Source organism: Denticeps clupeoides, chromosome 3 (assembly GCF_900700375.1).
Source record: "Denticeps clupeoides chromosome 3, fDenClu1.1, whole genome shotgun sequence".
Lineage (NCBI taxonomy): Eukaryota > Metazoa > Chordata > Actinopteri > Clupeiformes > Denticipitidae > Denticeps > Denticeps clupeoides.
Window position 1 is genome coordinate 36293620 of NC_041709.1, and position 11547 is coordinate 36305166.

An 11547-nucleotide genomic window follows, 5' to 3' on the forward strand; every position below is an offset into this window, starting at 1 on the left:
AGTCAAGAGTAAGAAGGTTGTGGGGCCACGGAAGATGTTTCTGTGGAACAAAGAGACCAGGTGGGCGGGGCATGGTTTTTAATACTGGTTGAAGCCATGGATTCCGATGAATGGACCTCCTTGGTTCCTCCTACAGGCATCATCTGTGTGAGGTGGTGAAGGCCAAAATGAGTTGCTACGAACTGGAGAAACCCAGGAACCTCACTATGGATGACTACCTCAGGAACTTTCTGGAAACTGAGGTCAGACCATTGTGGCCTGAAGGTTGGATGCAGTCCAGGTACTTTTCAGAAGGTCCTTGGCAATATTATATAATCAACTGTAATATTTCATACTTCCACACCCATGTTGTTAAGGGTTTTGCTGAGGGAGAGCCGTAAAGTCCATGGTCTGGCTGCAGGAACGTTGTGAGCATGACATTCTATCTTCTCGACCTTTTGTAAAGTCAGAGATTAAGTACACCCTTGTCTTTTTTTCAGAGTGAAGAACCAACCTGGGCCAGATCCCAAACTGAAGGTACTTTGTTTTTTTGGGTGAGGGAGGTGAAGATTCCATGGAACAAGTATTGTATAATTCTGTTGGAGGACCTGGTGTATGATGTGCTCTGTTCTCCTCTCCATCCTTCAGAACCGGCCAGACAGAAAATCCCTCCCTTCTGCTGGTCCTCAGTCTGGTGCCCTAAGTGGAGGCATGAAGCAACATCTGGTCCAGTCCAGGTCACCTCTGGTCACTGAGTGTGTGGGACTCAGCCTGTCCAGGGGTCTCTCTGTGGTCCTCCAGGACATGGACCCTCAAGTCGTTCCCTCCATCAGCCAGGAGCCCCTGACAGACGTGGAACAGCATAGAAGTTCCTCTACAACCTCGAGTTCAGTAAGTTCAGCAGATACACTCGTGTGTGTGTGTGTGAGTTGAGGAATAACATGTTCTCTATATTGATCTCAGGTGGGCATGTTAGACGTGATGAAGGCCTGAATGACCACAGGAAGTTCTCTCTGTCTCAGTATTTAAAGATGGTCTCCATTGAAAAGCTCTTATTTAAACCCTGAAGCTCCTGAACGGTCTCGGACCAGCGCACCATCAATTAATTTTTCCTGTTAAATAAAGATTTAATTTTTGGTTATTTGTGGCTTTATGAGCTTTTATTTTTTAATCAGACATGACTTCAGCTGGTCTTCATGGAGGAACGGTGGCTTTTAACCCCAACCAGTAAAAATTGAACATGATGGGCTGTTTTTTTTTTTTTTTTTTTCAGGGTCTTCTTGACCCTTCAGAGTAGAATTCTCTTCATGTCTCCGGGGCCGGTGTCCCCATTGCCACCAGAGACCGCTGCATTCTGGGATATAAACAGGAAGCCACCGGCTGGAAAGAGTCGGTCTTGAGTTGAAATGAAATCGGTCACGTTTTTCCGACCTACGTTGACAGAATAATTTTTTTCAGAAGATAACAACCACGGACTAACATTTCCTCCTGGATCTGGTTCACAAAATGGACCGTGAACTGGAGCCAGCAGGAGGTGATGATAAATGATGAGAAGAACGTGATCTCTGCAGGTGAGATCATGCCCTTCAACACAACACTACCAGGGGCAGTGGTGGCCTAGCGGTTAAGGAAGCGGCCCCGTAATCAGAAGGTTGCCGGTTCGAATCCCGATCTGCCAAGGTACCACTGAGGTGCCACTGAGCAAAGCACCGTCCCCACACACTGCTCCCCGGGCACCTGTCATGGTGCCCACTGCTCACTCAGGGTGATGGTTAAATACAGAGGACACATTTCACCATGTGCACCGTGTGCTGTGCATGTGACAATCAATTCACTTTAAACATCTCCATGGTCATGTTTCTGAATGTAGAAGTTCACCAAGAGAGAACGTCACATGCTCACAATGTGTCAAGAGCTTCACATGGGTCAAGAACCTGAGGAAACACCAGACAATCCATACTGGAGAGAAGTGTGGAGAGTCACAAACTTTAAAATACACCAGAGGCTACAGCATTTACCAGACGCCCTTATCCAGAACGACTTACAATCAGTATTTACAGGGACAGTCCCCCCCTGGAGACACCCAGGGTTAAGTGTCTTGCTCAGGGACATGATGGTAGTAAGTGGGGTTTGAACCTGGGTCTTCTGGTTCATAGGCGAGTGTTTTACCTGCTAGTCTACTAGCACCCATTAGATCTGCAGAAACCCACCAGAGATGCAGATGGAAGCATGGTAACCTATGAAGGAGGCAAGGTCCACATTAAGGTGCCACCGAGGTCCCCTTGATGAAGGTCCCGTCCCCACACACTGCTCCCCGGGCTCCTGTCATGGTGCCCACTGTCACCAAGGGTGATGGTTAAATACAGAGGACACGTGTCACCGTGTGCTGCAGTGTTTCACCATGACAGTCACTTCCCTTTCACATGACCGTCTCTCTGATTAAAAAGCGTGGATGGTGCTCTATACTTCCACACTTACTTCTCAAGTAAAGTATTTTAAATTCTGTTCAAGAATGAAGACGCTATCTGTGGTCCAACTCTGTTGGGGAAATGCACTGGAAGTGGGCGGGGCAAGGGGCGGTTCTCAGGCAGGCTGGACGGTGTTGCCACATCAGCGTAAATCGGGCCATTTTTTTTTCCTACGTCGAGGCAGGTGGCGTCGCGCTGAAAGACGGATCCTGAGCTGAAACAGACTGAAGAGAAACATTAGAAGAGTAAACTGTTAAAAGTGAGTAAAAGCGAGTAAAGGCGTATTTTCCCGGAGCCAATCTGGCAACCCCGCAAAGCGGAAGTGGCGGCGATCGGCGGTGGAAACACAGTAGCAGGAACTGGAACCTCCAGGATTTCTATTCGGATTTATTTACCAGGATGGATCTCAAGTAATCCGCGCTTCTCTTCTGCATCGGTATTAAAATAAGAGTCACGATTGTTTTGTTCTGAGGTGATGGTGACCCTCACTCTTCATCTCTCCATCACTCCCAGGATGGATCCCAGGAAGCCCTGCTTCTCTGCTGATGCGGGTAGCCTGGACCATGTCCCACCAGAGACATCATCAGATGCTGCTTCACACCAGAACCGTGGTAGTATGGTGGAACCAGCAGGAAATGAGGACGAGATCTCATCAGGTGAGAGAATCGTCCGGCTACAGCGTATGCAGCCGTTCGTGGATGAACGTGTTCTCATCCTTCCAGCAGATGGAAGCCCAGCTGCTGAAAGAAGAAGATGCAGCAAGCAGAGCGAGGAGGTCCTGCACCGGTGTGGGAGGCACTTTCGACCAATACAAAGCCTCCATCTAACACATGCTGACGAGAGGTGGATCAGCAAGGGCTTCGGAACGTCCGAGAACCTGAGAGAACATCCGAGAACTCCCTCTGGAGAGAAGCGACACCACTGTTTCTTCTGTTCTAAAGCTTTCAGCACATCCAGCAACCTGCAGGAACATCGGAGAACCCACACTGGAGAGAAGCCGTACCAGTGTAAAGAGTGCGGGAAGAGCTTCAGACGGAAACAGACCTTCAAAAGACACCAGCTGACCCACACTGGAGAAAAGACCTTCAACTGCTCGCTCTGTGGCAGGAGCTGCACGACATTCGAAGATCTGAAGGTCCACCAGAGGGTGCACACCGGGGAGAAGCCCTACCCCTGCGCACAGTGCGGCGTGAGCTTCAGGCAGCTGACGCATCTGAGGGTCCACCGCAGGACCCACACCGGAGAGAGACCCTACCAGTGCACGCAGTGCGGCGTGAGCTTCGCCCAAACATCTCAGCTCCGGCAGCACCAGAGGATCCACTCTGGAGAGAAGCCCTTCGTCTGCAGCTTCTGCCCGCGGGGCTTCCTGCGGCGCGTGGCGCTCACCGCGCACGAGAGGAGGCACACGGGAGAACGGCCCTTCGTCTGCAGCCTCTGCTCCAAAAGCTTCATAAGATGCGACGACCTGAAGTTGCATGAAATAACACATTCCGAGGAGAAGCCCCACCGGTGCCTGGAGTGTGGGAGGAGCTTCAAACAGAGAAGAACCCTGAAAGTCCACCAGATAACGCACAGTGGAGAGAGGCCCTTCAGCTGCTCGCAGTGCGGCAAGAGCTTCGCGAGGACCAAGAACCTGAGGAAACATCAGGGAGTCCATACAGGAGACAAGCCCCACCTCTGCCTGGTCTGCTCCAGGTCTTTCACGACGTCTGGTGATCTCCAGCGGCACCAGAGCACCCACGCTGGCGAGAAGCAGCACCTCTGTACAATCTGCTCCAGAACCTTCGCAACGTCTAGTAATCTCCAGCGACATCAGAGGATCCACACTGGAGAGAAGCCCTACCGGTGTGAGGAGTGCGGCAAGCGCTTCTCACATTCGTCCAACTTCAGAAGACACCAGAGGCTGCACAGCGCAGCGGAGAAGATCTGACGGAACCCACCACAGATGCCGTACCTGTACCCATAATGCACCACCATGTGGTGAAGAGACCTGGAAGGTGCAGATACCTCATCAGCAGGGAGGTGACCACGCAGCAGCTGTATGACGGGGTTCCATGATGAAGGTCAGAAGAATGAAGGCCAGATCTGTTGTGTGTATTTATTGATTCTGTTCTGGATCTGGCCACTCATTTGTTCTCCCTGTTCTCCAGAGCGCCGCCTACTGGCCAAGTAAAGAACAATCTTTTTCGTTGAAATAAAAGGGGTTTTATCATCTGGAAACGCTTCATGTCTTATTTTCACGGAAATTGTACAAAATAGAAATAAATTATACATCTGCAAACCTGCTTCTGTGGCCAAGAACAAGTTCACACAGCAAATAAGAACAAACAATATGGAGAGAACCATCACCCTATATAACCATGCAGAGTAAATGTTCTTCTGGAAGCAGGAATTTTGGCTGGTAGTGTGGAAGCTGCAGGCCAGGAGATGATGAGCAGCAGAATTGTGAAGGTTTTGGAGTGGACTGGAATTAATATGATTGAGCAGAAATGGGATTAAAAGAATGCTGTCTGAACGGCTGTGTGTGTGTGGGCCTGTCGAGTAAATGAAAGTGAAAGTGAATATTTGTCATTGTGAAACGTGTCCTCCCCGGCGCCCGGGGACCAGTGTGTGGGGACGGGACCTCGGTGGCAAACTAGGATTCGAACCTCTGTTCACGCCGCAAGGCCAACGCATAATACATCAGATATGGAACCATATGAAGCATCAGTGATATTTTCCAGCTCCTTCTTATTAAAAGTAATGAATTTAAAAATAGTTTTTGAGTGTGTGTGTGTGTATGTATGTGTGTGTGTGTGTCTTAATCAGGAATCCAGCGTGGCAACATTCTACAGCTGAAATATTTTCTGTGACATAAAAGGAAAGTATCTGTGTGAGATTCATTCATATTCTCCTCTGCACCCTGCAGACCAGGTAACTGCGTAAACTCTTATTTAAATTCGGATTTTATACGTTATTATCGTACGTGATCATCCTTGTTGCTGCGCTTTTTCTATTTTACTCTTATATTCTAGTTTATCCAACCGCTCTATTTTCTTCTATTGAACAGTTTTGTTGGATTTATTCTATTCGTGTCATCGGCTCAGTTAACTCTTGTGCTGATTCTAATTCATTATTTCATTTGTTCATTCAGTAACGAATCGTGACTCTTCAGGACTATTCACATTGGGGTTTTTTTGCAATTGTAATACCATTTACTGTTAACAATTATATCTAATTATTCAGATTAAAGCGTTTTTATATGAAATTGTAAATGATTGACAGGAGTTGAACTGACTTTTTAAATGGTTCTTTAAATTCTCTCAGGGGTCAGATATTTTGTGTGGATTGTAGAAAAGCAATTCTACCGTTTTTTTAAATATTAAAGTGTGTGAAGTGCAGTCTTTCTCTGTCTTTTTAAATTAAATTCCACATTCTGTACATTTATCTTCTCCGTTTCAGGATAAATATAACCCTGTAGAAGAACCAGTTCATCACGTGTTCCTTTAAGATCCCTGGTCAGAAACATGGCTTCCACAGACAAAGCAGGTAAGACCGGTCCAGACAGGTTATACTGCTCCTCATCCGGTTCCTGATCCACCAGCAGAGAAGTGGTGAAGCTCAGTGGTGCCCAGGTGATGGTCTCACTCTGCTGTTCCTCAGAGAAGTTCAACATCAGCATCAACATGGTACAGAATAAACCGGAGGGCCATCCGCCACCGCCGGCATACCAGCCCCAATCCCCGGTGCCCGTGTACCAGCAGCCGCAGCCAGTGGCCGTGCAGCAGGTGGCCGTGCAGCAGGTGGCCGTGCAGCCGGTGGCCGTGCAGCAGGTGCCTGTATTCCAGCCGCAGCCGGTGGCCGTGCAGCAGGTGGTGGCCCCTCCCGTGGTCCAGCCCATCACCATGCAGCCAGTGGTCCAGCCGATGGTGATGGCCGCTCAGCCTCAGAGTGAGTTTTCTCTCCCTGAACATCTGGAGGTCAGGGTGTAGGTCACTTCTACTGAACATCTCCCGCATTACCCGCCATCCAGCTCAGGTGGTGATCACCTCCAGTAAACTTGGTGACCGACCGTCCCTCACGACGTGTCCCACCTGCCGCCAGAGGGTCAACACCAGCGTTGAGTACAAAGTTGGAGCCTTTGCCTGGTTGATGTGTTTCGTCTTCATCATCTTAGGGTAACGATATACACACACACACACACACTCAGTTCTCAGTGCAGGAGGAACGTACTGACCTACTCACCCCCCTTCTCTCCCAGTATGGTGTTTGGATGCTGCCTCATCCCATTTTGTTCGAACACCTTCAAAGACGCCCATCACAAGTGTCCTCTGTGCGGCGCCGGCCTGGACGTCCACAAGCGCCTGTAGCCACCATGCTGCACCTCGTCGTGGAGCTGTGGTCCTTCTCCTTCCAGCTTTCTGTACCAGCTGTATCACCGTCTTATTCCACGTCTGAACGGTTCTCCTTATATATTAAACATTTATAGCATTTACCAGAGCGTCTTACAGTCTGTAGTTACAGGGACAGTCCCCCCCGGGGACACTCAGGGTTATAAGTGTCCTGCTCAGGGACACGATGGTAGTAGGTGGGGTTTTCAAGATTCCTGTACAACACGCAGTGAAACCCATCAAATTGTGCATTAATGTTCTAAAATAAATCAAATAAAAAGTGAACCCACCAGTCTAAGAAACGCTTCTTCACTGGAACTCACTGGCCTGGAACGTCTTTCCTAAAGAGAATCTAGAATTCACCGTGCAAATCTGGACATTCTGCCACATAAAAGGCATAATAAGATTTAATATTGGTGCTCAGTAACCCGTAGTTTCATCTTCAGGGTATCAGGTAGTTGTCATTCGTGATTGTGAGGGACCAGTCAGGCGAAGGTCAGTTGAAGAGCCCATAAAAGAGGCCAATTAGACATAAGGAGGTCAAAATTCCCAAAAAATGACCATCACCGACCTACCAGACAGAGAGACCAACAAAACCAGAAAACACGACGAGGGGAACACAATGAGCACCAACTACAAAATACATATAGACATCCAAGTAGAAAAAGCTAAATACACCGGTGGAACCCGCCAGCGATGGTGTGGTGACAGGAAGTGTCACCAGAAGGACCGTCCCAAACAGCCCAGGTAACCCGATCAAAGAAAAGATGATTAATATACAAAAACCAGCAACAAAATCCTTCATGACCGACAGTGTTCCAACGTGGTCACACCAAGAAAACCATGTAAGATTCAAGCAAAATAAAATTATATCAAAGTAAGCTGTTGTGGAATTAATTTTAATAAACTGTAATTAATAATTAATTAACCCAATAAAGTGCAGGGGGTGTTGGTGCACGATTACTGGTTTCTGCCAGTCATTTTGAAATAGAATAACAACATTTATTTCTTATATAACCCATAATCACTTACAGTACATCTCAATGGGCTTTGACAGGTCCTACAGTTGACCCCGCCCCCACACTTGACCCTTCTGCACACAAGGAACAACTCCACAAAAAAGGTGTAAAGAGACGTTGGGAAGGAGTGATAGAGCAAGGGACGTCCTTCCAGGGTGGAGTGAACCTGCAGTTGGTGTCAGTGCAGGTTGGTGATTGTCCAATAAGAGAAAAGGGCCTATAGTTTTGAGGTGGAGAAGTCGAAAGTTTATGCCAGTGTCATGGTAGACATTACGTGTCCATTATGATGCTACTGGTCCATTTGAAGATCCCTGAAGCTGTAGTTGTAACGGTGGTGGTGGCTGTGGTGACCCTCTGGTTTGTTTCATGGTATGTCCTTGTTAAGCAGTTGTCAGGAACCAGGATTTATGTGCTGGTCTCTTCACTGGGGTCTGCCAGTAGTCTGGGCGCCTGATTCAGTGTCTCGGAGAAAAACAAGCAGCGGCAGACGGTGGCATCGTACGCCTGGTACAGAAATATGTGGTTATGGTGGAATATTGGGGGTACAGGGGTCCGGTACTCTAACTAGGACAGCCTAACTAGGGTGAATTTAACACTGTCTCTGTCTAACAGGGGGAATGTGTGACAAAGTGGACTTTATAATTGACACTGTGTCTGGGACTTTAACAGAAGACCAGAGAAAACATCACGTGCTGAATGTGGAACCCATGATCTCACTCTTCATTCCTGGCAGCAGCTTCACTTCTCGGAAACGGCTCTGGCGTCCACATACATATTTTGTGTGAAAAGACGTGTGACGGGACAGGTGACAACATTTACACCACTAGTCAGCCTCCGCCACCACGAAGTAGAGGGACAGGCGGCGGGACGAACATTTAAAATAATTTGCATTTAGACCTTCTGCTCGTGCTGTGAGGCAAACAAAGTATTGAAGCGGCCCTGAAAGCAAGATGGAGGAGAAGTTCATTAGAGCAGCGATTTACATTTACAGCATTTACCAGACGCCCTTATCCAGAGCGACTTACAATCAGTAGTTACAGGGACAGTCTCCCTGGAGCAATTTAGGGTTAAGTGTCTTGCTCAGGGACACAATGGTAGTAAGTGGGATTCGAACCCGGGTCTTCTGGTTCATAGGCGAGTGTGTTACCCACTAGGCTACTACCACCCTTGATTTAACTCAACGTTATCGCCGAGATACCGCGAGGAAGGCGGAGCGCTGGAGAAACGTGTCAGGCGTGTTTAGACGGTGAAAGTGAAAGTAATTATCTTTACTAAATTGATCAGTTAAAATGATGTTCATTCATCAAATGTTTATTACATCTATATACAGTAAACACTGCAAATGACTTGAAATGGTTAACAGTGAAAGACTTTTCATGCATCATTTAGGGGGCAGTGGGGGCCCCGTAATCAGAAGGTTGCCGGTCTGAGGTCCCCTTGATGAAGGTCCCGTCCCCACACACTGGTCCCCGGGCGCCTGTCATGGTGCCCACTGTCACCAAGGGTGATGGTTAAATACAGAGGACACGTTTCACCGTGTCACCGTGCGCTGTGCTGCAGTGTTTCACAATGACCATCACTTCACCTTTACATGGAGCTGGAATCCCACCTTATAATACTGATGAGAACCACTGATCCAGAGTGAATAAACTGTACGTCACTATTTTGTGCTGCTTTTACAGTCTGATTCGTCTCTTATCTTGATCCATAGGGGGCGCCACTCCCTCTCCTCGTTCAGACACGACCACGACCAAAGGGTTGAGGTAATAGTGAGCTGCACTGGGTTGAATGGAAGCCGTGATGGCTTCTGGTGACGGACTGAGAAAGGTCCGCTTTTCAGATCTCAGAAATGATTGCAGGATGAATGTCAGTGGAAGTTCTCAGCCATCTGGTTGTTCCGTCTTTCTCATGTTGGACACTAGGTGGCGCAGTAAAGCTCCGACCTCGGCCTGAAGTCGATCTGGTGTCGTTCTATAAAATAAAATACATTTAGTTGATGGTGAACTTCATCTGCGAGGAAGGTGGCAGCCATGGCAGCCATGGCAGGTCAGGTATGTTCACCACAGTCGTGCGAGGACTGAGGTGGTCAGATTCCTGTCGGTAATGACAGATTTCCTGTTTGATGTTGGAATGTTTGTTAAGTGTCTCTCGGTGACACACACACAGACACACACTGTCTGACTGTCAGAAGGCTTGATGTCTTCATGCTGCACCACATTCCAGACTGCTGGAACTTCGCAGACTTCGCAGTCTCGTCCCTCTGTGTACTGGTGGACATAGAGCTGCTGTTCACATCCACACAGGATGGCACCACCATCACAGTCACTGTCCTGTCTCAACATCCTGGACATGTCCCGGACACTGCAGAGAGTCAGTAGCATTAAGTTCCTGGACATCTGAGGGTCTACTCGAGGACATGCTTCATGACTGTCTGGTGCAACATCTGCTCCTCCAGGGAGCAGCGAGCAGACCTAGTGGCCCGGTGTCCATGTGCAGTGGTTTCCGTGGTTTCCTGTCATCACCTTTCTGCCGTGAGCTTGTCCTGAGTCCCTCATTCCTGGGCGTCCATGCAACTCTTCTTCCTCTCTGATCGGCTGACGCTGACTTGATGTGATCTGATCTCCACAAGGAAACTGTGGTCCATCGTGTCCACTCAGCTGTTCAGTGGTGAAGTGGAGAGCAAGGCCACCTCCATGCCATCACGAGAGGCTCACAAGTGAGGAGGAGGAACCAGGAGACGAGGACATCTTATGCAACGTGCTCCATTACTATGTATTATGGTATTTCACTCTTTTTAATTTTTTAACAGTTTACTGCATGTTCGTACATTCCAGTAACAAGTTGCTGGTTTCTCTACTCGTCCCAGTCAATGTCGTCTTCGTTCCATTTCTCTCTTCATATCGAGACACCTTGTTCTGGGTTATGCTGGGTAGCCACAGAGGGCGCTGAATTAGTGTCCAGGACCCCAATCCAGGAGAAGAGAGAAGAACAGAAGAAGCATCTAGACTCAGTAGACAGTGACATTAATGATTAAAATAAAAAAACACACATGAACTGAGTTTAAATCAATTCTGTCTGCATTGATTTATAAAACGTGATTTATTTGTGCATTTTGTACTATTTATTCACAGCCATTAAAATACTTTTATGGTCAAGATAAAATGAGAGGTATAAAGCTGGATGAAGACCTGGGACGCATATCATCCATTTCCAAACAGCTTGTAATTCGTATTCGGTATGAACCTTTTCCATGTTTACTGTGTACCATGTCAAAGATCCAGAGGTTCTCTGAGGATGCAGAAGGTAGAAATAATAACCCATCTCACTAATTACTCATCTTCTCTCGACTAGACATGACGGGGCCATCTAGCAGTGACACAGAGGCGCCCCCAAGTGACGGGGGACTGTTAGTGCGTCTCTGGGTTTGAACGGAGGATGGGGAGCTGATCCACCATCTCTTGTGTGTCATACGTATAGTAATTTGGGTGGGGACGGTTGTCCGCACCATGCCATCTATATAGTACGGGTCGGTGCGCAGTGTCCCTTTTCACAATCTCGTCTCTCTGTGGACTTGTGTAATAAAGTTGACTTTGAGACGTTGGTGAGCTCAGTTAAAGGCCAGATGTTTGATTTTCTACATAAAACAAATGGAAGGTTCTGGATGGATCCCGTAGCAACACAGAATTCAGCCCCAATATGGTTGTCTGAACC

At 47.9% G+C, this 11547-nt stretch overlaps 2 protein-coding genes across 4 annotated transcripts; both read left to right on the forward strand.

Annotated features, from left to right (window-relative positions):
• The first annotated feature begins 2715 nt into the window (after nt 1–2715).
• Nucleotides 2716–5360, forward strand: LOC114785752 (zinc finger protein 501-like). Of its 3 annotated transcripts, XM_028972315.1 has the most exons (4): nt 2717–2857; nt 2961–3103; nt 3170–5186; nt 5356–5360. In XM_028972315.1, the coding sequence occupies exons 1-3, from the start codon at nt 2847–2849 to the stop codon at nt 4375–4377; spliced, it is 1362 nt and encodes a 453-aa protein (XP_028828148.1). In that variant the 5' UTR covers nt 2717–2846; the 3' UTR covers nt 4378–5186; nt 5356–5360. The 3 variants fall into 3 exon arrangements, with proteins under 3 accessions (XP_028828149.1, XP_028828148.1, XP_028828150.1); XM_028972316.1 differs by lacking the exon at nt 5356–5360 and having other exon boundaries at nt 2716–2857; nt 3173–5180; XM_028972317.1 differs by lacking the exon at nt 5356–5360 and having other exon boundaries at nt 2719–2883; nt 3170–5180.
• Nucleotides 5295–7115, forward strand: LOC114785870 (lipopolysaccharide-induced tumor necrosis factor-alpha factor homolog). Its single transcript, XM_028972515.1, has 5 exons — nt 5295–5360; nt 5889–5975; nt 6090–6377; nt 6460–6604; nt 6688–7115. Exons 2-5 carry the CDS (start codon nt 5954–5956, stop codon nt 6794–6796), a joined length of 564 nt encoding a protein of 187 aa, XP_028828348.1. The 5' UTR covers nt 5295–5360; nt 5889–5953; the 3' UTR covers nt 6797–7115.
• Nucleotides 7116–11547: the final 4432 nt, after the last annotated feature.